The 27,045-nt window shown below is 38.3% G+C and overlaps 2 protein-coding genes across 4 annotated transcripts; both read right to left on the bottom strand.

The window, feature by feature from the left end:
- Positions 1-504: 504 nt before the first annotated feature.
- TAAR2 (trace amine associated receptor 2) lies at positions 505-2,046 on the bottom strand. Its single transcript, XM_060755067.2, has one exon. It carries the CDS (start codon positions 1,916-1,918, stop codon positions 887-889), a length of 1,032 nt encoding a protein of 343 aa, XP_060611050.2. The 5' UTR covers positions 1,919-2,046; the 3' UTR covers positions 505-886.
- A 7,306-nt stretch (positions 2,047-9,352) lies between these two features.
- Positions 9,353-25,487, bottom strand: LOC132762064 (trace amine-associated receptor 1-like). 3 transcript variants are annotated; one of them, XM_067466685.1, is made up of 4 exons: positions 25,366-25,487; positions 20,916-21,079; positions 12,040-12,331; positions 9,353-11,354 (listed from the first exon to the last, which is right to left on the bottom strand). In XM_067466685.1, exon 4 carries the CDS (start codon positions 11,230-11,232, stop codon positions 10,225-10,227), a length of 1,008 nt encoding a protein of 335 aa, XP_067322786.1. In that variant the 5' UTR covers positions 11,233-11,354; positions 12,040-12,331; positions 20,916-21,079; positions 25,366-25,487; the 3' UTR covers positions 9,353-10,224. The 3 variants fall into 3 exon arrangements, with proteins under 3 accessions (XP_067322786.1, XP_060611051.1, XP_067322788.1); XM_060755068.2 differs by lacking the exon at positions 12,040-12,331; XM_067466687.1 differs by lacking the exon at positions 12,040-12,331 and having other exon boundaries at positions 20,916-21,006.
- Positions 25,488-27,045: the final 1,558 nt, after the last annotated feature.

Raw genomic sequence — 27,045 nt, 5'->3', positions numbered from 1 at the left:
CATATTTGAATTCTTAAGCTAATCTGCACCTTTAAATCTGGGTGTTTACTAAAAGCCTATAGAATTGTCTGGCCGCTATTTTTTTCAGCAGAGGAAATACCATTACAGTTTTACGATTTGCCTGAACAACCTTGAATAGTCAGTAATCTTCAACCTCTAAGCTCTTTATTTTCAGATATTAGCAGCTATATGGACAAGTATAAACAGGTAAACCTGACAATAGATGGTAGATGGCCAGTAACCTGTTGATGCAAGAACAATACTGGTAATTTTGCAACAATAAAAGACATTGTCACAAAACTGAAGAAGTGGGCTACAGTCCACAAATGGTTATGCCATATTAAACATGTTGGTCTTTAAGATGCCACAAAGCCTTTGGAGGTTTCTATCAACTTTTATTGGAAAAAATGAATATAAAACACATTCTATAAAACAAAGTCTGCAAATACCCTAAAACAACATTGCAATTCACAAAAACAATGTAAGGTGACAACCAAATAATATGACTAACTTTCTGGAAACTTTTGTTGATGTGTTCAGGGAAGCTAGAGAGAGCATTTCACTTCACTTTCTTTCCCACCTCCTTAAGGAATGTGTTTTAATTCTATGAAAACAACAGAATCAAGTTATCCCAATCATGAATCAGAAATAGAGAGGTATTCTTTGCTAGAAATAAAAGTGGAAAAGCACAAGGGGCTAACTTTGTTTTCTGCATATCTTATGTCACAGTGGGCAATGCATTTGTACCTTTTGTCACAAATCTACCATACTGGCTTCTAGTTTGCCCTTTGATGAGAAGCAGCATTTGCAAAAATGCCTCCCAGACATTTTTTGGAGAACTATCCAACTACTCATGCTTCATGCTGAAAGACTCATAGATATCATATTAACGATGCTCATGGAACAGATTAGCTGTATAGAAATGTGGTTGAAATATCTTTCCTGAAAGAATGTATCTGAGTGCTTTCTGAAACCATGGGTAAAAAAATCCATATATTAATGGGTTACAAGTGGAGTTGAAGTAGCCAAACCAATTTAAAGCATCAAATAACACAGCAGGTGTTGAAAAATCTATAAAAGGGTCAATTAAAATTGTGACAAAACAGGGGCACCAACAAAAGAGGAAAACTCCCATCACAATGCTCAAGGTTTTGGCAGCTTTGATGTCTTTATTTCTGGAAATCTTCTTGTGTTTTTCATCTTCTGAACTTTCAGGCTTGCTTCTGATGAGCCTTGAGTGTTTTTTGGACACCTTGAATATTTTTGCATAAATTCCGATCATCACAGAGCCAGGAATGAACAAACCAAATAAGAACAGAATAGTTCCCCATAGTTTATTGAAAATAATTGGACAAGAACTGGAGCATGCAACTAAGATCTCATAACTCTTGATGCCAGAAGCATACACTTCGGAGAAAACCACACCAAAAGCAAAAGAAGCTGGCACTGACCAACAAAAGACAATCAATTGCCTGATCACTGGGATAGTAATTTTGCATGAGTAATGAAGAGGGTAACAAATGGCATAGAAACGATCAACAGCAATGCAGCAAAGGTGGAAGACAGAAGCCAAACAGAGCATCAGGTCAAAGCTGTAGTGGATTTTGCAAAAGGTCATCCCAAAATACCAGCAGTTTTCCACAGATCTAACCATGCTATAGGGCATAATGAAGAAGCCAAGAAGGAAGTCAGTCACTGCCATGGAGAGGATGAGGAAATTAGCTGGGGAATGCAGCTGTCTGAAGTAAGAAATTGCTATTATGATTGCCAAGTTCCCAAGGACTGTGACAATGATGACTCCACTTATTGTTATATACATGGCTCCCCGAATGCCTGCTGGCTTGAGATTCTCAGGACAGGATCTATTTCCAAATTCAGAACAATCAATGACATCTTCAGAAGAGTTGAGAAAAGGCATATTTTTTTAATCTGAAAGGAAGAGCAGTTAGCATTGGTTGCAGAATCTAGTGAGTGCAGAAATTCTCAGTTAACTGCAAGGCTGTAATTCTCAGAATTATCATTGGAATTTTCAAAAGAAACTTTAAAACAGAGGTCAAAATCATTTTTTCTGAAGAATACTAGTATTAAAACTCTTGTAGAAAAGTTAAGCTTATTTCAAATTAGGATATAGAACAGAGTTTATAAAGGTCAATACAAAGATTATGTAAAATTCCAGGATTTATTCCATTTTGCAGAGGAAAACTTTTTTTTAGACCAGGGGTCCTCAAACTAAGGCCTGGGGACTGGACACGGCCCTCCAAGGTCATTTACCCAGCCCTCGCTCAGGGTCAACATAAGTCTGAAATGACTTGAAAGCACACAACAACAACAACAATCCTATCTCATCAGCAAAAAGCAGGCACACACTTCTCATTGAAATACTAATAAGTTTATATTTGTTAAAATTGTTCTTCATTTTAATTGTATTGTTTTTAGTGGGGTTTTTTTGCACTACAAATAAGATATGTGTAGTGTGCATAGGAATTCATTAATGTTTTGTTTGTTTTTTTCAAATTACAATCCGGCCCTCCAACAGTGACCTGGCCCTCTGATTAAAAAGCTCGAGGACCCCTGTTTTAGACTATCTATCTGTTACTAGACAAAAGACATTGTACAATTGCTTTGTATCATATTCCTTCAATTTTCTTTCTGATCTTTTCTTTCTTTCTTTTTCTTTCAAATACAAATATTTCGCAGTATCAATGTGCCTGGGATTGCTTGAAACATCCTTCCAAACCAGGTCATGAGGCAAATTTGCCATGATTTCACCCAATTTTGACCTGCTCTTTATTTATGTAGCAGCTGATGGGATTGACTTTGAAAGCAATTAAATCTGATGCTCTTCGTCTTCCTGAATAAGCCACTTAAACTAATGTTCCGATAAGGCTAAGTTACCATATTTAACAAATATGAATAACTTCCAGCATCATGAGAGCAGAGGAGATGTAACATATGATAACAAGAATTAAAGACCAACGTTGGAGTTATTTTTAAAAACCTCTTAGTTTTCTGTTTTATTTATGTTAGATTTATAGTGCTATCACTTAAATGAAGATAGCTCACCTCAAGGGAGGGAACCAGATGCAGTGGCTAGGCCACTGACCAGGACACCAGTTTATACCTATATAGAAAGAAACTATTTTATTACTATTTATAGGATGAAACCACTGATTTTCATGAGCCACCCTGCTGAACACCTCCCCCCTCCTCCCAAGCTGTGTCTCATTGTGTTTTGGGAGGCCTTACAATCTTCTGCAGGAAATTCATAATGAAAACGGGGGTTGGGTGTAGTGGAGAGAGAAAGAGAAATTACATACCCTGATTTGTAGAAGTGGAAATGGCATAAAGGCAAAGTCACTTTTTGAGACAATCCAGTGTTGACAGTTCAGAAGGAAATAGGGTTACTTATCAAATGAACATGCAGAAGACTGTATACTCCAGCAAAGGATGAACATGACTTCATAGCATCAGAAAGAAGTTCATGGTCCAAACAGGAGCCTCACCTTGCCGTTTTGGATGAGATGCACCCTGATTTTCTACCTATTCAATGCATGATGGAGGGAGAATCTTTAGAAAGATTGGGCTAAATCCAACTGTAATAATAATTACAGTAGATGTAATGAATGATTGGATCTTGCATTGATGTATCACGTTCTAATTGATTCTATGGTCTGATGCATTTAGAATGGGATTCAGGTCAGTGTAAGGAGCATAAATATTTTTTAATAATATTTATGGCATCCAACAGAACCTTTGTCAAACATCTTAAGGCATCAGTAGTCAACAGTTATAGAACATTTGTTTATGATTACATTTGTCTTATCATCTACATTGGGGACAAATCTCACAATCTGCAAAGAATCAGTTGCATGATAACCTCAAGCTTCTTCAGACTCCTATAAGCTCAACTTTATATGGTGATACCAGCTGAATTCATTCTACATCTCCTACACTTAAAGGACAAGAGAGAAACAACATTTCAGTTAAGTCCAACCAGTTGCACATTCTTCTGTTAAAGTTGGCTCAAGCAGCTGGAAATCAGCGAAATGTAGCTTTTCTTCCCTCCAGCCATGGTCGGAGATTATTACATGAACTGAAAAGGAGAGAGGGTTATATTTCTACTACAAGATGAAATATATTAATATGATTAGAAATTACCATTACCTTTTCCTCTGTGAACCTCATTTCAAACAATTTGGAACTTGAGCAAACAAGTACTTCTATATTTGACAGACCATCAAATATTGTTTTAGAAAGGTTCACGGAAATCTAGAAAAGAAATTTTGCCCTAGAAGCAAAAATAATATTTCATAAATTGTACTTTCACCTTTCTTACTTCTCCTACCTGGAAAGCTATTTTCAGAAATCCATTTACATATTGGTGTGAAATAAGATGTCAGGAATATCCAATTCTTGCTACTCCTCTCTTGTGAAATGAACAAGGTTATTATAATGATGTTGTGGTTTTATGAGATAGCAGTCAGATCCCAAGATAATTTCAAGAATAACACAATTTTCAGTTTGAGGGAAGGAGGAGGGAGCAGGTAAGTACAAGTGAGAGACAAGGGCAAAGTTCTGGGAAAGGTTGTGTCTTCCTGAAATCACTGTTGTTATCAACAGTGTAGGAGAGCAGGTGGCAAAATTTACGACCAAATAGAAGGTGAAGTCTTTAGAACAAAAATGACTTTATTATATGATCATATTAAATATATTGCAGTACGACCCCCCCCCCCCCAATCCATGGTATCACTTATACACACTCATAAAAGCAACAGAATTGTTTGTGAGATTCTCTAAGTCAGGGATCATCAAACTAAGGCCCGAGGGCCAGATGCGTCCCTCCAAGGTCATTTACCCGGGCCTCGCCCAGGGTCGACCTAAGTCTGAAATGACTTGAAAGCACACAACAACAATCCTATCTCATCAGCCAAAAGCAGACCCACACTTCCCATTGAAATACTAATAAGTTTATATTTGTTAAAAAATATTCTTCATTTTAATTATTGTATGGTTTTACAGTGGTTTTTTTGCACTACAAATAAGATATGTGCAGTGTGCATAGGAATTCATTCATGCTTTTTTCAAATTGTAATCCGGCCCTCCAACAGTTTGAGGAACTGTGACCTGGCCCTCTGCTTGAAAAGTTTGAGGATCCCTGCTCTAAGTCCTTAAGTATTAGTCTATAGTATGTTTATTTATAATTAATTTATTTACAGCATTTCTACCCTCCCTTTCTCTATCCCGGAGGGGACTCAAGGCAGCTTACAAGTAGGCAACCATATGAAGCTGTAGGATATATACAGTTACAAATATATATATAAATAGAGTTATAAAATACATTAAAACAGTTTAAAACATATAAAACAATACATTAAGAGTTAAAACATAGTCTGGCCGTTCCAGTTAGTCAGTGCACATCAATTCCATATCTTTCTATTTCTCAAGTTCTCCAAATGCTGGGTCACAAAGCCAGGTTTTATTATTTTTTTTACTTTACTTTGTTTCTGGTGTAAGTACTTAAAATAAAGGGTTCAAGATTATCCACACTTTTGGGTATCCATCAATCAGGTTCTTGGAACATATCCCTTGCTATGGAGGTCATACTGTTAAGATATTTTGATGCTCTTCAGGTTGCGTACAACCTATTAATATGGTAATTCAAAATAAGTATTCACCTTAAAGAAGGAACATCTAGGATTGAGAATACAGGTTAGTTTCACCTTCCCTCTTGCATTTCTATTCTGATTAACTCCCAGATTTTACTAACTATGAGGGAAACCTCTTATTAATACCAGTGGGAAATGTAGTGTTGCCAATCTGGATGTGAAATATATTTCTAAAATTTCTACTGGAAATAAGAAGAAAAGTCAAGAAAAGGAAGATTAGACTAGTATTTAGCATATAGGACCCCCATATCATAAGGGATACATTCCAGATTTTTGTGTAGATATGTGAATTACAGGTAAAAGTGAACCTTACTGAAACAAACTACTTACAGCTCAAGCATACCACATGGGACTCTCTGACATGGAGTGTGGTGAAGGCTGCTTCTTTGGAGGCTTTTAAGCAGAGGCTGGATGGCCATCTGTCGGGAGTGCTTTGAATGTGATTTTCCTGCTTCTTGGCAGGGAGTTGAACTGGATGGCTCACAAGGTCTCTTCCAACTCTATGATTCTATGATCTTATGATTCTATGGTCCTCCAGTGTGATCCTATGGTCAACTTTCAGTGAAAGCATACCATAAAAATTTCCTGGTGATTGGTATTAATATTCTGCCTTCATATTTTTCCTGACCTTGTTTTACCTTTTACTGGCTTATGTGAACTACTAACTTGTTATAATGAGCAATGGACTAGACACTCTCTTGCTTCACCCTTCATCTTGTCCAGTAACCTGTGATTTACTACTTGGAAGGTCTTGCACTCCAGTTGCCCGGCTCAGGGTAACTTGCTGACTAGAGCATAGGGCATGATTATTATTCTGGCCATTCTTCAGTTTACAGTTTTAATATTGTATGCATTTAATTGTGTTAATGTTATTATAATGTTTTATGTAATGGTTTTTGAGACTTTGTATTTAACAATGGGAGAAATATGGCATAAAATGCAATAAATAAAGAAATAAGGATAATTTTTCTCTAGTTAACAACAGAAGAGGAAATAATGCTTCATAGCTTAGCTTGGACATTTCTGCAGATTGTAGACACTGTATAAGATGGCAGAGCTTTCTTGCTTTTTCTCAGAGACCTGTGAGTTGCATATGCTTTGCAAAGGGGTAGGAAAGCCAGCCAATGGCAAACAACGTCATTGAGTGGTGAGAAATACCAGCTTCTGTCTCTCTCAGAGCTCTATTTCCACTCTCCTTCCCACAGTCCTTGTTCAATTTTTTTCAGTCAATTTTTTTCTTGTACTTCTTCATCATCTGAGGCACAGGATTCAGAAAGGAGGGAGACTGGCTTGCATGCCAATCAGAGAAGTGGGGGATCTTAGCAGTATGGGCAGCAAAGGTCACATACAAGTCAAGGGAGCTTGGCTTTGGCCCTCTCTCAGGTGGCAGAAGACTCTGCAGTGGCAACTGCATGTGAGGAATTCTGTATCCTTCATTCTTCATCTGCTCCTCATGTTGTGGTGATCCCCAATCATAAATTATTTTCGTTGCTACTTCACAAGTGTAATTTTGCTACTCTTATGAATCGTAATGTAAATAATATCAGATATGCAGGATGTATTTCCATTAGCTGGAAATACCCATATTTGTCAAAATTTGAATACTGGTGGGGTTGGGAAGGATTGAATTTGTTATTTGGGAGCTGTAGTTGCTGAGATTTATAGTTAACCTACAATCAAAGAGCATTCTGAACTCCACCAGCAATGGAATTGAACCAATCTTTGCACACAGAACTCCCATGACCAACAGAAAATACTGGAAGGGTTTGATGGTCATTGACCTTGAGCTTTCAAATTGTAGTTCACCTACATCCAGAAAGCACTCTGGACTCAAACAATGATAGTTCTGGACCAAACTTGGCACAAATACTCAATATGCCCAAATGTGAACACTGGTGGTGTTTGGGGGGAAATAGACCTTGACATTTGCTGTTGTAGTTGCTGAGATTTATAGTTCACCTACAATCAAAGAGCATTCTGAACCCCACCAATAATAGAATTGGACCAAAATTCCCACACAGAACCCCCATGACCAACAGAAAATATTGTGTTTTCTGGGTTGTTGTAGTTTTTTCCGGGCTATATGGCCATGTTCTGGAGGCAATTTTTCTCCTGAACATGACCATATAGCCTGGAAAAACCTACAACAACCCAGTGATTCCGGCCATGAAAGCCTTCGACAATACTGTGTTTTCTGATTATCTTTGACGACCCCTCTGACACCCCCTCACCTCCCCCCTCCCCAGAGTCCTGACACCCAAGTAGAGAAACACTGACTTAATGTAATGGGTCTCTTTCACTTCTGTGCTGACATACCAGGAATCACATTACATCAATGGGTAAGTTGGTCTTTCCTTCCCCTTGTTATTCCCATGGTTATTATTTTGCACACACAAGCACACACATATCTTTGCAATTCATTTTTAAAATAATGAAACTGCAATCGTACTAAAAAAAATAATTAAATGACCAGCATCACTTGCTGGGTATGAAATAGAGCAGGAAGGCAAGGTCACAAAGGATGTAGGGAAGACTGATCATGGGACCACAGACTGGTAAACTATCTGTCCCCATTTCCACCAGTTAAATTCAATAGGTATGGCTATTCCTAGTATAATTAGATTGTACCTGTACCTGCCGGCCATGTAGGTTGTCAAGATCAAGAATCTTTCATTAAGACAAAAAGACACAGAGAGATGGAAATTATAATCCAGTACTACCTTGTTTGAATATGCAGGAATTTCCTCTTTTAAGAGTTAGTCACCCAGATCCCTCAGCCTCACTGGATGGATCTGTCAATGGATGAATCTGGTTATTTTCACAGTCAAAATTTTAAAGGCTCAAGTCTTTATGAATATTGATCAATTGTATAGTAATGAACTGAAAGAACATTATCCCAGTAGTTACCACTGAGATGGGTACCAGTGATCTCATTTGTGGTTCTAAGAGATGAGGAAACAGCTACACACACACACACACACACACACACACACACACACTAATGGGACAGGCATAGGAAGAACAGAAATGCCAGAAAGAGGAGATGGCAAGAATCAGTTCCCTTCTACACTGCTGTAAAAAATCTAAATTCTCCTATTTGGACTGGATGATGTGTCAGTGTAGATTCATATAATCCAGTTCAAAGATGATAATGCGGATTATCTGCTTTGATAATCTGGATTTTATGGCAGTGTAGAAGGGGCCTCAGAGATCTGAGAGGTTGGCTGTATTCAATCACGTCTTTAGTTAGCTACATCACTGTCAGTGGTTTACTAAAATCATATTTTCCAACGATCAATCTATACAACTTTTATATTGTCAGGAGAGTTAAGCATATGAGGATCTGTTTGAAAAACAAAAGGAGAAAGCAGCTGGCATGTAGAGGCTGTTGAGTAAAATGAGCAATTAGATGTATGGATAGCAAATGACAACAAGCCTAATATGACAAGTGATGCTTTAAATGGATGTCTGTTTGCATTCTCAAAGGTTAACTTTTACCCTTAGTGGGACCAGCCAAAAGCCCAAACCAGTTTTCTCATCATTATAGCTTCCACTGTAGTATACTGTTGGGGCTTTAAACAGCAACCAAGGGGCCTTATTAACACACATTCGTTGTATCCCATAGTCATAATGAGGGACAACCACACCATAGAACTGATTAGGTCCTAATGATGGCAAATACTACAGGACTTCATAAAAACTTTATTCTCTCTTATGGGACTATATATTTTGAAAACAGGAGGCTCTTTGGCAAACTACAAACTTTTCCAGTAAGAGAGCAGAGGAAGAAAGTATTTCTGAATTAGGTTGCACCTATCTTAGCTTTGCCTTGTTATCTTACCTTCACCTTGTGTTCTTGAATACTGTAAACTCTACATTTGTTGTCTGTTAAAAAAAAACTTGAAATGTCTTAAAAGTTCAACACGTTTTCCTAGCAGAGGTCAAGATGCATGGTGCCTAGACCATTCTAGAAAGAAAAATTAGCAGAAGTGGCATAAATAATTATGGTGTTAATTCATTATCTCTGACTATGGTGATTATTATATTTAGTTTTTGTGAACCTCTCCGAGCACTATGTATTTTAGGAAATATGCTGTATTAACAAGCTGATTCTTTGGCTGTAACCCTGTCTTCCTCAGGTAATGAAGACTAAGGGCCCTTTCACGCAGCCCTATGTCTCAGAATATCAAGGCAGAAAATCCCACATTATCTGAGTGTGAACCTAGATAACCCAGTTCAAAGCAGACATTGTGCTTTGGTCTAGTGATGGGAGTTTTCATTTTTGTTCATTTCAACATGCCATTTTAGTTTCTAATATAGACACACTGTTTTTATAAATGAATATATTATATTGTCACCTGGTTAAAAAAAACACATCCTAGTCACTTTGGGTGACTATATGGGTTAATTTAAATTTATATGGAACAAGAGAAGTTTCATTTGCTGAATAAGACCTCCAAAATCTCAGCAAACAATATTTTCTTCTCTTTTTCATTGTTTTTAAAGCTGGTATTTCATTTTCATTTCATTTGAAGCAAGTCTCAGTTTTCAAAATGTCTCACTCCCAAAATAGCTTAATTCTGGATGAGTTCTGCTGAAAAACCTTCCCCAGTACAATCATTTTCAAGGCCCTTCGAAACCACAAGTAAAAATATGCATAAACAATTGGATTAAATGTTGAATTCATGTAACCTAGCCAAACCATTGCATCAATGACAATAGGTGGTGTTGTATAGTTCATAAAGGGATCTGTAGCTGTACAGAAGAAAAAAGGGAACCAGCAAGTGAGGAAAACTCCAACTACAACGCCTAAAGTCTTGGCAGCTTTTCTTTCTCTGCTGCGAGAAATGTGATGCCTCATTTGAAATCTTATCTGTGCTTGGCTCATCATAGCCTTAATAGATCTGGCCTGTCTTTTGGCTATAGTGTATATCTTGCCATAGATGAATACCATGACAAATCCAGGGATGTAAAAAGAAACCATGGAGGCTATCACTCCAGAAGTTTCATCGAAGAAGACGAAGCAGCCTCCCACACAGTAAATGAGTTTGTAGAATGTTTCTTTGGCTCCTGTCATATTCAGCTGCAAAAAGATCATCCCAAAACCAAACGTGGCGGGTAACACCCAACTTATGACGATCATTATTAGTATGACAGACGTGTTGATCTTGGCTTTGTATCGAAGTGGGTCACATACAGCATAGTAGCGATCAATGGAGATGAATGATAGATGGAAGATGGAAGCTGTGCTCAACATGATGTCGACACTGGTGTGGACTTTGCAGAATAACTCCCCAAAATACCAGCAGTTCTCCACTGATCTCACCATACTGTAAGGCATGACGAGGATTCCCAAGAGGAAGTCAACAGTAGCCATAGAGAGGATGAGGAAATTGGTTGGGGTGTGGAGCTGCCTGAAATGTGCAATGGAGATGATGACTGTCAAATTGCCAGCTACAGTACCCAGGATCACACATAACATGGATACATACATGGAAATTCGAATGCTAATGGACCAGCTGCTCTTTATGCAGGAGGCATTGATGGATTCACAGCACAACTGCATACTTTCTGAAGATTCAGATTCACACAAGCATGTATCGGGCAGTCTGATCTTTACTATGTGTCTTCTTTTACAGCGAGGCCAATGATGACTAGGGATTTTGTCATTGAGCAAAAGGGAATGACCTGGCAAGAAATAAAAGTGCAATGTTAATATTTATTTAGGGTTGAGATACAATGCCCCGCTGCCTCAATTTCACAACCTGGTTCACAAGTTACAAACCCTCCCCCCAAGAATAGTCTTTTGAGTGATTCACCACTAAAGTTCACCTCTATTTGAAATATTTTCATTTTCTTTTTATACACAAGACATCAGAATAAAACCAGGAAGCAATGTCTTGAAATCTGGTTTGGAATTAGATGCCGCCATATAAAGCTAATTGGAATAGATATAAAAAACTGCCATAAGCAGGTTGTAAAATGTAGAAAAAGAAGGAAGTCCTTATGAAAACTCCTGTCTTTTATCCCTGATAGGGTTGTCTCCATTTAATATTGTGCCTAAATAGCAAATAGTTAAAAATCCAATAAGAAAATTAATCTTCTAAATCTAACCACATCTCTTCTTCTGTAGCTTTGGATGGATTACTACCTAGTAATTGAAGTACCATTTTCAGTTTTTAACAAAAAAAATTAAGAAATCCTAGAACATACAGGTCTGTATGTTCTTTGTCCTCCTTCTTAAACCCGCATTTTCATGCTGTCTGAAAGTGCCCTCAGATCACCAAGAAATGTTTTGGAACAGTCTGATTGTTGTCACAAACCCCGTTATTAAGCTGAGAGCTTGAGGAGAACAAGTTTTGTTTAGATTTACCAAGGCAGCAGATTACAGGAACTGTCTTTATAGACCTGTCAGCAGCTAATGACACTGGAGCCCCCGGTGGCACAGTGGGTTAAAGCCCTGTGCTGGCAGGACTGAAGACCGACAGGTCGCAGGTTCGAACCCCGGGAGAGGCGGATGAGCTCCCTCTATCGGCTCCAGCTCCTCATGCGGGGACAAGAGAGAAGCCTCCCACAAGGATGACAAAACATCAGAAATCATCCGGGCGTCCCCTGGGCAATGTCCTTGCAGACGGCCAATTCTCTCACAACAGGAGCGGTTGCTCCTGACACGACAAAAAAAAAAAAAAAAAAAAAAAGATAATGACACTGTAACGATTTATCACCTTCTCCTGAGAAAAATGTAAAATATCACAAAGGATTACCACCTCACCCATTTTATAGGAAATCTGCTAAAAAAAACAGGAGCTCTTTGTTGAATTCTAGGGCCTGAGAAGCAGATGGCAAAAACAGAAGAATGGTATCATACCATCAGTACTCAAGCAGGGAGCTTTGAGATTTATTTATTTATTTACAGTACTTCTACCCCACCTTTCTCAGCCCGAAGGTGACTCAGGGCAGTGTACAGAAGCTCTCCAAAGCTTTAGGTGCTCTTACTGCCTATTACAGGAAAAACCAGCTGATTCCCTATCCATCTAAAACACAGACATATGCTTTTCATCTTAAGAAAAGACAAGCATCTCGAGCTCTGAGGATTACCTGGGAAGGAGCCCATTGGTGCATTGCAGGACACCCAAATACCTGGGAGTTACCCTGGACTGTTCTCTGACCTACAAGAAGCACTGCCTGAATATCAAGCAAAATGTGGGCACTAGAAGCAATATCATAAGAAAGCCGACTGGCACAACCTGGGGATCACAACCAGACACAGTGAAGACATCTGCCCTTGTACTTTGCTACTCTGCTTCTGAGTACGCATGCCCAGTGTGGGACACATCTCATCATGCTAAAACAGTGGATGTGGTTCTTAATGAGACATGCCACATTATCACAGGGTGTCTGCAGCCTACACCACTGGAGAAATTACACTGTTTAGCTGGTATTGCACCACTTGAGCAAACTAAGCAAGAAAGGTACTATCTCTTATCCGAAATGCTTTGGACAAGACTTTTCCGTATTTCATATAGGGAGGGGGGTCCTTGGTATATTTGTGCATATACATATATATAATGAGATAGCTTTGGAGATGGGACTAAAGTCTAAACACAAAATTCATTTATGTTTCACACAAACCTTAAATACAGCCTGAAGGAAATTTTTATACAACATTTAATTTTTTGTGCATAAAGCAAAGTTTGTGTATGTTGAACCATTAGAAAACAAAGGTTTCACTGTCAGCAGCAGCAGCAACAAGCCACTTTGGACCTCATATTGGGGGAAAAAAATAAGAAATAAATACATAACTAAGGGGCTGGCTAGCTTCAAAAGCTTACCATGATTTTTTCATGCCATTCCTAAACTTTATTCTGGTAGTAATTAGGCCCAATAGATCAATTTCTCTTCTTTCAACAGTGAAAGTTGTGATTATTTCAAGATAAAACCAGAATGTTTTTGCTCTAATTCCATGTATAAGAGCTTGCTAGCACAGCACAGCTTCCTCGTGTGGCTCTTAATACTGAAAAGGCCTTTGAAGCTGATTTAGTTAGTGCTTCATTTAACTTCATTTTCATTTTGCCTTTAATACTTCCTTAAAATCATATTTCTTTTTTCCATCCGCAGATGATAAATGGATATGTTTCAAGAAATGGGTAATCAAATTGAACTAAATGGACAATTCTAAAACAGACATCAGTGAACTTAATGCTTAGATAATTGCACTGAATAAATAATTTCCCTCAATTTCCTTCCATGCACTTGAATGAAGCTGAGGAATAACACAATTAAGCACGGAAACATGTCTAGTTGAGAGGAGACCTTTCACCTATTTTACACGCAGTATCAATTGTTTAAACAAAAGCATAGAGGCGGCTGGTAGCTCTGAAGACACTGAAGCAGAGAAACCACTCTGGAGTTTAGTTGGAATGTTATAGAACTAGCCACAGTGCCCAATTTTATCCCCCAATAGATTTACTACTATAATATTGAGAATCCTGGATAATTCCTTTAACATTTAGCCTAAAAGCCAGAACCAATTCACCATCATACTGACAGACATGTAACCCACAGGCTGCCAGTGCTGAGATATAATACACAATTAGAGACAAAGATGAAGTGCATCTAACAAAAAATTAAGACTCATTCCTGGCAGAAGAATGCCTAAAACAAGGGCTCTTATCAACCTTTATCTTATCTTCATCTCTTATCAGCACTCTACTTCCACAACAGGTCTGACAGATTGAACTTTATGCTCTAGAAACCATCAATGATATGGTTCAACTTGCTTTTGATGTGATTTACCCTCCTTGAAATAATGTGTGGATCAGGACCCTATTATTCCTCTAGCCTAGACTTCTCTGAATTTGGTGAGGGAGCCTTCACATATTATACAAGGGTTATTTGGAATATAAGGTTACAAGACTTTTTTTAAAAAAATACAAAGAATGAATATATTTTAATAAAACTTACATGGATTATACTATAGCATAGATATATATTATTTTTCCACATAATCACCATTCAGTTTTTGATGCCTGTGTCATAGAAGTTTCCCTCTGCCTTTTTTAGCCAGTTTGTCATTTTCCTTTTCACCACGTCATTGTTGGAAAAATGTTTTCCACCAAGATGTTCCTTCAATTCAGTGAACAGATGATAGTCCCTGGGTGTGAGATCGGGGCTGTGAGAGGGGTAGCATAAAACATCCCAAACAAATGAAGTCAACAACTCTTGTGTAGCATGAGTGGTGTGTGGACACCTTTAGCATCTCATGATGTTTGTTTTGGATGGCTCTGTGAAGTTTCTTCATGGTCTCACAATATATTCCATAGCCATTTTGTCACATGCTATCTTGACATTACACGCTCTCCATAAACTGAATAGGGCTCCACAGTCACCTACGGACCCACCAGAACACTGATCCTGGAAGACTATCCTACTCGGCCAATGAGGGATCACCCAAGTAAGTAAAGTAAGTAAGTCCATAAACTGAAATGAATTCGCAATGAATCTTAGTGGCGTTCATGCCCTTAACATTTAGGTAGAGTATTACAGTGCAAACTTCGCACTTGGAGGGAAACAGAATGAGATCCTCATCTCTAATCTTCACCACAGTGCCAGCTGATGAGCTACTGATGACTGGCACTGCTAATTTGCTTCAGCTGGCTTCCCACTACATGGCAGTGATACCAACTTCCCCCATGAACATTCCCCATGAGAGCTACATGCCTTGTAACCTTACTTTCCGGATAATCCTCATACAACAGAATGAATCTAAAATATGCAGCTCATGGTAATATGTGTATAGTGAGTATTTTGGGATAAAATCCTTATAAAATTTTACAATTGTTCATTAAATTATAAAAGAACAATGAAGAAATGGGAGAGAATGAACTTTGGAGTGAACCCACAGAAAATTGGTATAGAAAGAAAATAGCCTGATCTGTTCATCCCTAAATTCCAGCTGGGATTCAACCAGTGATGACTGGAGGTTTCCATGTCAATTGAGCAATGAATCTGCTGTGGGCTTGGGGCTAGACTTCAAAGGAGGTATCTAAAATGTTGGATTACTCTTTTAAAGCTCAAATTGCCAAAGGCCTTAAATGAGATTGCTTCAGGTGTGGGGAAGGAGGAGGGTTTTGAAAGGTCCAGACAAGACCGTTTCACTCCCCCGCCCCACTTCCCATATAGGAAAGGAAACACCGCCGTATTACCAACAAAAGCAAATACTGGTATCTCTGCTCCAAGCATTCTTGAATGAAATGGATTTTTAGACCCATATCAATCTGATCAGACTATATTGGTAGATGATGGTCACTGGGAAACAAACAAGAGGACAAGACCCCCTGTCAATTCTCCCCATTTTCTCTGTAAAATTTGATTCTGCCAACCTTGGTATTTTTCTGAGCTGGATGGATTGAGGAGGCTCCATCCTGTGATGATTCCAGTTCTCTCACATAGCTATGGGGCAGTTTTTTGTCCTGTTCTTTCAGTTGCAGATGGCTATGTTGAGTAGTCTTGCTCAAAACCCTGACCATTACTGTGGAGGTTTGTGTTAAATGATTTCAGTATATACCTTGTTGATTGAATTTAATTATTAGGATTATTTTTTTTTAAAAAAAAAATCTGCATCACCTTTTTGAAGGGATGCCACCTTGAGTCGCCTTCAGGCTGAGAAAGGCAGGATAGAAATACTTTAAATAAATAAATAAATAAATAAATAAATAAATAAATGCTTATGCAAACATGGCATGAATAATCCAAGTCATGCCCATTTGGGATGCATCTTCCATGAATGGAGTTCTGTGCACAGAAGCTGGTGACTTTTAAGGACATTTTCCTTCTTTCCACAGCACAGTTTACCTTATTTGGCGGAGTCCCCTAACAATCCTTTTTTTTTCCTTTCTATAGTCAGGCTTTGAAAACAGTCATTAACCAAACATGATTTAGTTGCAAAGAGAAAGGGAACAGAGAAATTATTTATTTGGTTATTTTTCTTTAAAACAATATGTGAACTAAAGAATCTGTTAAAAAATATTATCTGAATTTAAATTGCCCACTGCTATCACTCACTCACTCTGACTCCCAAACTGTTTTGCTATAGGAGCTTGATATGTACCATTTGAAAACCGAGAGAAAGAGAATATGGAGTGGTCCCAAAATGTTGCAAGGAGAAGGGAAAGCACTTTGACAAATGGCTACCAGTCAACCTCCTTTATTTCCTTCTGATGTGTAACCATGCCAACTTTGTGCCAGATTGCCCATCCAAATAGCTGTCTCTTATCAACTTCTAAACCCATGCATTAGATTATATATCTGTCTGTGTGCATGATTTATTAACACTTACAACATATAATTTACATCATTTGCTACTTTTTCTCTATTCTTTCCTGGTTCTAGACAGTTTGACAAACAGTAAGGCTTTTTTGTTTGTTTGTTTTATGAACACATGTAAATCATCCCATCTATTTCCAAACAGAATAATTCACAAATATATTATTTGTATGTCCTCACAGAGAAACATGTAACAAAGGAATTTTCTCTAAAGAAGTTAGTACCTTCAAGTGATTTATAGCTTTCACACTTGAAGATTCCTACCAGCTTGGCAGACCAGTATTATCTTACATAACCCTTCTTCCTTCTTGAGTTGCTGAATTGGTCTTGGTGGTGGTGTTGGAATCACTCCATTCTGTTGTCCTGGGGAACTTCAACATCCATTTTGAGTCCACTCTGTCAGCTGTGAATCAGGACTCCATGTACCTTATAATAACCATTATCTGTCCCAAGGGGTACCAATGCTTTAGGACAATGGTTCCCAAACTTTGGCCATCCAGTTGTTTGGATGTTGCTGCTGTGAATAGGCATTCAACATCTCCAGACTGCTCTTTGGGACTCTTTGTGAGTATCTAGCAACCCAGGCCTGTTCCAGCCAAGTGTGGCGCAGCAACTACAAGGAGGCTCCTGTTATAAAGCTGAGCCTACAGGCCTTGCAGGGACTGAGTTTGCTGTTGTGAAGAGGTATTCACCATCTCCAGCTTGCTCCTTAGGACTCCTTGTGAGTAGCCAGCAGCCCAGGCCTACTCTAGCTGGGTATTGCTCAGCAACTGCAAGGTGTCTCCTATCATAAAGCTGAGCCCACAAGGCCCGGGTGAACTTCTATTTTAATGTGTTGTGTATTGTATTGGTGGAGTGTCAGTTCTCTGGGTGGATACTGGTCATTCTGGAACTGTTATGCCAACTGGTGGTGAGAGAGTCAGCTGAAGTACTGGTTAGCAGTGAGAGGGCTAACCAGAAACATCTAGCTGGCTGCAAGGGAGTCCCTTGATGGGTTCAGGGTGCTTCTGGATTAGTCAGCTAATCAGCTTGATTGACTGGGAATGTACCCATTGACTGTGTTTCTAAAGTTGTATTATTGTCTTATAATTTGCATTCTGTTTCTTTCCCCCTTTTTTGCTTTTGGTGGTTTGTCTGCCCTTAATTCTATTTATCTGGAAACTGGGGCAGCAATAGAAGTTGTGCAGGGCAATAGGGAGATATGATGATGGCAGGGTACCATACCCTAATAGAGGAAGGATAGAAAGGTGTTTAGTATCTATCCCACCTTTCAGTTATCTTGCCAGCCCGAGGAACTCGGAAAGAGAGCCAGACCACCCACAAAACCTCACCTTGCTCTTAAATAATGCTAGGTCAGTTAAGAATAAGACACATATAATCTATGAACTCCTCAAGGATGAAGGGGCTGACCTGGCATGCTTCATTGAAACCTGGCTGGGAGATGATGATGATGATGATGATGATGATGATGATAATCCTTTATTTATACAATTTTAATGGTGAATTTTAAATGATTCTGTTGAATCCCAGGAAAGCAGAAATGGCTAGGGCAATGGGCACAACTGCACCTGGGCGTCTCGTTCCATGGTCTGGAACTAAGCAGGCTTCTTGGGGTAGAGGCTAGAGTACTGATGACAGAAAACTCAGAGCAGATCCAACCAGACACAGGTTTGTGCTCAATAGAAGACATATGGTAATCAATTATCCTTCTCTTCCACCATTCATGCAGCAGAGCTACCTTGTATAGTTAGAGGCCTTCTGTGCTGTACTTCAGAAGAACAGAATGCAGACCACTCAACAGTCCTCTATGAGGAATTACCATGACATCACAGACAAAATCGCTCAGTTTCACTCTGACTTTGATGCTGTAATTGATACAGGTCTGGTAGACATAATCTTAGCACCTGCTTGCCCTCTGTTGTTGCAGACCTGGCTATAGTCAGAGACAGCTTTGGCCGGCTTGCTGGGTAACTTATGTCTCTACTGCATCCCATTTGAATTGAAGTTCCACTGGTATTTTAACTGAAGGATATTTAGCTGAAGATTTAGCACCAGTAGCTTCTTTTACAAACATTAGAAAAGCTTTTCAAGCTTCAGCTTATCCGTTCATGTCATGTTTATGTTAATCTTGAAATTTCCATGGCACATCTGTGGTTCATCATTCTGCCAAAGCCCAGAAATGTTTAATTTTACATATTTTTAAAAGAGCTCTTTTCTCAAGCCTAGATAAATGATGGCTGGCAAGATTTTTAACAGCACATATTCCCCTCCCTTTCTCTCCCTGAAATCTAGGAATGTTCTGTTTAAATATATTTCATTCGTTTCTATTCAATTTGGAAGGCATTAAAAGGTAATCAGGAACTGTACTGTCTTCAGCTATTTTTCAAGTAGCATAAAAGTCGGCGAGGCAGCTGGTTATCTTCATGCTAGATACTGTTAAAAAGGTTCAGCGGAAAAACAGAGGAAGTTGTATTATAACTGGACAGGTTACAAATAGAGAGCATTGGGACCATGTTTTCAGGAGCATAAAAACTACATACTTCAATATCTCAGCCAACTTCAATGCTATTGTCTTCCAAGTAAGATGCTCTTTTCTTCCACCATTGGGCACAGAAGGGCTGCATCTATCTCCTCTGAATGGCATTCCTACATCCTTCCCTCTCCATTGGCAAGGAGAAGAAACTGGAACACCTTCCCAGGATTTGACAGCAAAAGCATTGAAAAGAGGACATGCTATCCTGGTGGAGCATTACACAAGGACTACCTGATGTAGGATCTCAGCTACTATGTGGTTTCACTATGAATCTTGCCTTGCCGGGAGTCTTTCATCTTTATTTTTATTTACAGTTGGTCTTTGATATCCGCTGGGATTTGGTTCCAGGATACTCTGTGGATACCAAAATCCATGCATGCTCAAGGCATAGTAAAATGCTATCCCTCATATAAAATGGTAATATCAATGCTCAAGGCTCGTGCTCCAGTTTTTATACTCACAGCCCAGAGACAGATTGTTGTAGGGGTAACTATTTCAAAGGCACCTTGTTCATTTCAAATATGATTGCTGTGCTGCATTCCATTCAATGAGATTGCATGGTCAAAAGCTGAGACCATATAGACCCTTGTGACTTCACTGGGAAGTGATCCTTGTGAAGCTATCAAAATGGTTGAAGGAAAGGATTTGCATGTTGGGTAACAAATTTTTCCAGGTAACAAGCATGCAGAAAATTTGGGAATAGATGGGTTTGGATAAAACCCATCTATCTAGTTAGTATGACTACCAATAACCAGGAAAGAAACACCCCAAAAAATTTGATATCAAGACAGGCAGTAAAATTTACCCATCCGCTAGTATCTGTCCTCATTACCTTAAAGACAAACATCCCACATGACTACTTGCGCTACACAGCACTGGGGAGTATTTCTAGTCCTCAGGCTGCTGCTGTGCTTTGTGGAAGTCTCCCTACCAGCCTTGGAAAACTTCCTCACCTCTCTACTCTCTGCATCTGCTGACAAGATTGCTACAATAAGAATACATTCTACGTCCAGTCAAATGGCTCACAGTCATAATCTCTTTCTTCAGTCCACTCTCCTTGCCAACTGTCCTCTTGTCATTCTGAAATGACACAAGTATAGCACACATACAAAAATCCTTAACATTGAGTCCAACTGGAAATGGGTGCCCGGCTTTAAAAACAATTACACACGCTTATAATTCTTTTTTTCTCCTTGAGACCCAGAGGTGCAAACCAATAGCTGGAGACTTCAGCCAGTATCTGGAGACTTTGTAACACAGTTTCACTACTCAGTAGAACACCTAAGTTTCAGTGAAACACCTAGACCACCTTGGATTAGTTTGGTACTTTTATTTAACACAGTAAGAGGAAGATGTAGAGCCCACATTTCCAAATAGTTTTATCTTCCTACCTCTATGTCAAAGTGAAGGATCATTGGCTGCTTTGTCTTCAGTCTGACATTCTGTGGACTTGGTCTTACTTCTTCACCACTGGAATAACAGCTGCAGGGAAGCATAACTCTTCAAAAGACAAGGCTTGCCAGCAAATCCATGATTGTGCTTGTTCTGGGAGCTTCTAGATATTGAAACTACATCTATTACTAAAACCAATATAATCTAGGAAATGATGCTTGTAAAAATAGAATATTAGACAAAGACTTGAGTGGTCTAAACCACTCATCTGTAAGGCAAACTGCCCTTTAATGAAACATTATAGGTATATGCTCAACACAAAGAGCCATGAGCATGCAGTGTGGCATATCCCTTGCGCAAGCATTTGAAAAGGAAAGAAATATAGAGACAGCCTTTTGTCCTTTCTTACAAAGGTGCCAGCGTGTACAGAAAGTTATACTCAATGGTGAACCACTGCTTACTCTGTTAAGCAAACAGTCCTATTCCAACAAATGTGTCTTGTTAATATTTGTCATGAAAACAGAACTACTAGAGATATATATGTAATATGCATGGTAATTACCAATTACAAGAAGCATTTGAAAATTGATAAAACCCACATTGGCTATTCTATAACTGAAAAAAGTCAAGCAAGTCCTTTGCAAATGATAACACTTATTTATTATTCAACAAAGTTAAAATTCTAATTAAAATAGATCCTACTAATATTATCTTAGAATGATTCTCATAAATCAGAAAGATATGAGCATTGGGGGCTGGTCTTGGTGGAAAGAAATCTAATAGGAGAAGAGAGTGCGTAATATCTTCCATGTATCCAGAATATGGAAAAATAGAGGGGGTTTTTTTAGACAGCAGTTCTCAGACTCTGCTAGCCAGCTAGGTAATTTTCCCATGGTCTGCCAGAAAACTATATTGCTACGTGTTTGGATTGTTTTGTTTCCGTTAATATTGTTTGAAATATGATGGTAGCTGGTAGGAATTTGACAAAATCGGTATGTATAATTTAATTTATTTAAGTATGAATTTCTTCTTCTTCTTCTTATTATTATTATTATTATTTCTCATATGAGGAGCAACTTGAGAAAGCGCAAGTCACTTCTGGTGTGAGAAAATTGGCTGTCTGCAAGGATGTTGGCCAGGGGACGCCTGGATGTTTTACCACCCTGTGGGAGGCTTCTCTCATGTCCCCACATGAGAAGCTGGTGCTGACAGATGGGAGCTCACTCCGCTCCTCAAATTCGAACCACCAACCTTTCAGTCAGCAGTCCTGCTGGCATAAATGTTTAACCCATTGTACCACTGGGGGCTCCATGAAAGTAGTAATTGAAAGTGGCTTAAAATGTAAAAGCTATATCCAATCTTTAAATTGCATTAAATGGCTTAAAACAACCCCAATAATAGTATGCATACATGCATGCACACACACACACTGATTGAAAACATTTGTTTAGAAGGAGCTATTTTCCAGTCAGTGGAGAGAGCAGAGAAACAGGATGGAGAAAGTGTGAATTTCAGGAAGAATATTTTCAAAGCTGAGAAACCTGTGAGTTCAGGTGAATTGAAGTTGCATGCAATATGGTTTAGTGATTTGAGCATTGGACTATAACTATGGACACCAGGGTTCAATTCCCTGCTTGACTATGAAAATCCACTGTGAGACCTTGGGCGAGTCACATCCTTTCAGTCTCCTTGGGATTTCAGGCCAAGTGGATGTATTGCCCTATCTCCAGAGCTGAAGTCCAAAACTCAAATCACTACACAGTGCTGGCTGTCTATGGTGGTATTAATTTTGACTTTCTCATGAGACTAAACCTTGCGATCATTCTCAGTGAAGACGAAAGGTTACTAGCTTACTTGATGGCTCCATTGTCAGTGGAGTAGCAAACCCACTCCACTTTCTAGACCAAACTTTAAAGAAGTTGGTCAAAGTGCCAGCCATATCTTCCAAAGAGGTTTAGCACTTTGAATAGCTCCTTTAAAATTTCAGTTCAAAATCTGGGCAGAATTTACCATCTCTCTGGACTAAACTTTCTCTAGAAGCCAAGATGGCTAAATTAAGGCTGTTGTACTTATTTTCATATCATGAGAAGACAGGACTCATTCAAAAATATGATAATGCTCAGAAAGCAGGAGTATAGTAGGTAAAGAGGAAGGCTGCATTTCAAATAGATAGACTCAATCAATAAGCCATGGCGCTGAGTCTGCAAAACTTGAATAGGGATAAGGATGGAGGTTCTGCATTTATTGGGTCACTTAGAAATCTAATTAGTAGGGCTGGGCGGTTTCGTTTCGTTAATTTGTAATTCGTTAAAAATTCGTTATTTTTTTTGTTAACGAAGCGATAACGAACCATTCTGGAGCAACTTAAAAATGAAATGAATTTTTCAATTCATTTCGTAAATGCTTCATATTTCGTTATGTATTTGTTTCGTTATTGGTTTGAGGTTGTTTCGTTATTATTTCCGCATGTCTGGGGCAAGTTTTATAGTTGTTTTTTGTTTAATTAGTGAAAAAAAATTATAATATCACACCAACAGTCAACAACAGAGGGAGAGGGAAGCTTCAGAAGTTTTTTTAGTGTATTGCGCGATCGCGGCCGCCATTAACGAATCGATTCGTTATTGTTTCGTTATTGTTTTGTAATTTTTTTACCATTTACGAAATTTCGTAAATATTGAATCTTTTTTTAAGGAAAATTTCGGAATTCTTTTAAATATCGAAACGCAAAAAACCCCAAAAAACGAATCGATTTTAGAAACAAATTTTTCCATTGTTACCCAGGCCTACTAATTAGACTTGAAGACAGCTAACAACAACACATTATAGCCTCCAGGTGCTACTAGAGACAGAATAATAGAATAACAGAGTTGGAAGAGACCACATGGGCCATCTAGTCCAATCCCTTGCTATGTGGGAAAATGGCACAAGGTAAAACATTTTGCTGTCCCACATCTGTTTCCTAAGCACAGTTTCCTTACCTCCTCAAAGCCTTTTAGGGTAGAAGAACTGTCTTTGTTGCAATATTATCGTGATAGATGGGGAAGTGCTGGATGTGGGGAGTAAGGGGAGGGAGAGGAACAAGAGGAAAAGACTGATCTTCTTAAGCCCTTAGTAGGTCATCAGTCTCTCCATAGTCTTTGTCTTCCTATATAGCTTAGAAATGAGTACTAAAATACAGTAAAATCTAAAAGTACAGCTTCCATTTACAAAAGTTGTTTAGTTGCCCCCGGTGGGACAGTGGGTTAAACCCCTGTGCCGGCAGGACTGAAGACCGATAGGTCACAGGTTCAAATCTGAGGAGAGCGCAGATGAGCTCCCTCAGCTTCAGCTCCTCATGTGGGGACATGAGAGAAGCCTCCCACAAGGATGGTAACACATCAAAAACATCTGGGCATTCCCTAGGCAACGTCCTTGCAGATGGCCAATTCTCTCACATCAGAAGTGACTTGCAATTTCTCAAGTCACTCCTGACACGACAAAAAAAAAAGTAGCAAGAGCAATGCAGTAAATATGCTGTGTACGTCTCCTGATTTTAACAATGTACCTCACATGATTTTCCAAGAATACATTAATTTTCTATGTTACCCAGGCTGGGTAAGCCCATGGTTATTTTTGCCTAATATCAACAATGTAACAATTACAGCACTGATAACTTTTAACTTTAATATCTTTTCAGAAAAAAATAAGAATTTTGAGAATTGCCTTTGTTTTCCTTAATATTTTCAATTAAAACTAAACATTGAATAAAGGGCATAATTAATTGTATAAACAGTCAAAAACGAAGATTAATAATGCTCTCCGTGCTTGCTGGACAGGAAGACAACTTTTTACCCCTGCCCCCCTTATTCCACCCCATCCTATCCCTGTTCCTTCCTACCATATCCTTATCCCACACACTACCTATCCCTATCCAATTTTAAACTTTCCTATTCCCAATACCCTCAACACTTTGCACTCTTTTTCTTTTTATGTATGTAAAAAATCTACGTTATTCTTCAATAAAAATCATTTATAAAAAAACTAAACATTGATTAATATATATATATATATATATATATATATATATATATATATTAAAAATACCCATATGAGTTGTCTGTAATTAGTGTCTTGCATTTGTCACAACAGTATTCTATTAAAAAGGAGATAGAAACTTAGTTCCCAAATAACTTTTCAGAAACAGTCTTTTTGTTCTGATCAAGCAGCAGGAGAGCTTTCAAGAGACGACACAAGGTTTAATATATATTTTCAGAATATGAACATGCCCTAATTTATATACTTCCAGCTGTTGTTTTGGAAAGGATTTTGACATTTTTTTTTATAGAGGCTGATAAAGTTATGTTTTTTAAATCACTATTATAAGGGCAGATTCCCTCATAAGGGAAGAACTTCTGTCCCACATCGTTATAAAATACCCGTGTGCATCCCCTGATATGAAAGGAATCTTACCTCACATCAAAGAGCCAGAAGACTAGCCTTCCATGTTATCAAGCCATCAGAATGAAAATCCACAGCACACTTGGCATATCAAGTCTTTCCTATTCAAACCACTGAAGTAGTGATTGCTGAAGTCTGACTTTCCTTCACAGCCTGATTTTAAGTCTTAACCAACATGATGACGTAAATGTTAAATATTCAGACAAGATAAGCAGATGATAAATCTTCCCTTCAGTGGCTGGCTTGCAGCAGAGAAGGCTTTTTGCCAAATGAGTGTTAACAGCACGGAAATAAGTAATAAGCCACAATGACAACTGCATTTATACATTTTCCATCTGAAACCACATTACTCTATCATGTTACCTGATCACAGACCACAAAAAATTAGATGCAATATTGGGCATTCATCTTTTAGCTATGATTCAGTTAATTTCGTGTATGAAACTTTTTTTTAAGAGCCCAGTGTTTACAGTTGTTGGACAGATGACCTTTTTGTGATTAAATACAAACATCCTGAAAATATGCAGAACTGAGGAGGTTTTTAATTTGGCTGCAATACAGCAAACATTCAGAAGTGTTCCAAGCACAGAATTTGTGTTATCATAACACCTCTGTGATTTTTGGCCAGTTCTTGCTGGACTTTTCTTAACTGTTTTCAGCTCTAGCTAGCATTGCTGATAGTGAGGAAACATGGGATTTGCAATCCAACACCACTTGAAGGGGAATAGTTGCTCATCTTGGTGTAATTATAAGCAAGCAGTTAAAATGCACTTCATCGTTATTGTCTTTTAGTTTGGATATCAAAACCCTTCCAGGCTAATAGTTAATTTTGAGAATGCATTTTGTAAAGGTGACATTTTTTGCACTAACTTGGTTTTCTCATGTTTAACATCTAAACTTTAGTACTTTCACACAGATTGTTAATGGAATTTCTAAGGCTGTTCACAACCTTTTTGAAACCACTGCTCTTCCGGGGAACTGCAGCACTATAGACAGGTGCTTTTTGTTTATTTTGGCAAAAAACAGAAGGTTGTTAGGAAGGGATATTGACAAAGAAAGGAGGAAGGCAATTTATTACAGACAGGAATGGGTTATAGTAAATTATCCACCCATTTATGATTTACTACACTGGTCTAAGCTGGAAGATACAGGATAAGTTAACATTTGTGTTTTCTCTGTTAATGTTTCACAGAAGAAATACTTCTCAAGGATAATTTATTATTGTTATTTCATACCTGCCTAGATAAAGTTATTGTGCATCTGTGTTTAGTCCTTTTTCAAGGAAGGTTGCCATTAAGCAGAATTTTTGAGTAGTAATCTCAAAGAGTAGATTTATTGAATTGCCTTTCATTTGATCTTGTTAAACTCTCTTCCATTTGGGATATTATCACCCTGCTTTTGAAATAACCCCAGGAATACTTCTGGAAGTTGTAGTCCCAAAATGCAACTTATCTTACAATGTGTCCACAATACAATATCTCTTCCAGCAGATCTACATCAATTTTAAATTCTGAATTTTATTCTGGATTTTATCAGTGGATTTTAACTTGTGTTTTAACTCTGTGTATCTTGTTGTATGTCTTTAATAGAGTTTTATTTCTTGTTTTAATGATGTTGTATCCCGCCTCAAGCTTTAGAGAGAAGTAGGTAATAAAATTGTTGTTTTTGTTATTGTTACTACAACCTCAGTTT

This window comes from Anolis sagrei, chromosome 1 (assembly GCF_037176765.1).
Source record: "Anolis sagrei isolate rAnoSag1 chromosome 1, rAnoSag1.mat, whole genome shotgun sequence".
In the NCBI taxonomy this organism is placed as follows: Eukaryota; Metazoa; Chordata; class Lepidosauria; order Squamata; family Dactyloidae; genus Anolis; species Anolis sagrei.
The sequence above is the reverse complement of the archived record's forward strand: the minus strand, read 5'-3'. Positions and strand labels throughout refer to the sequence as shown.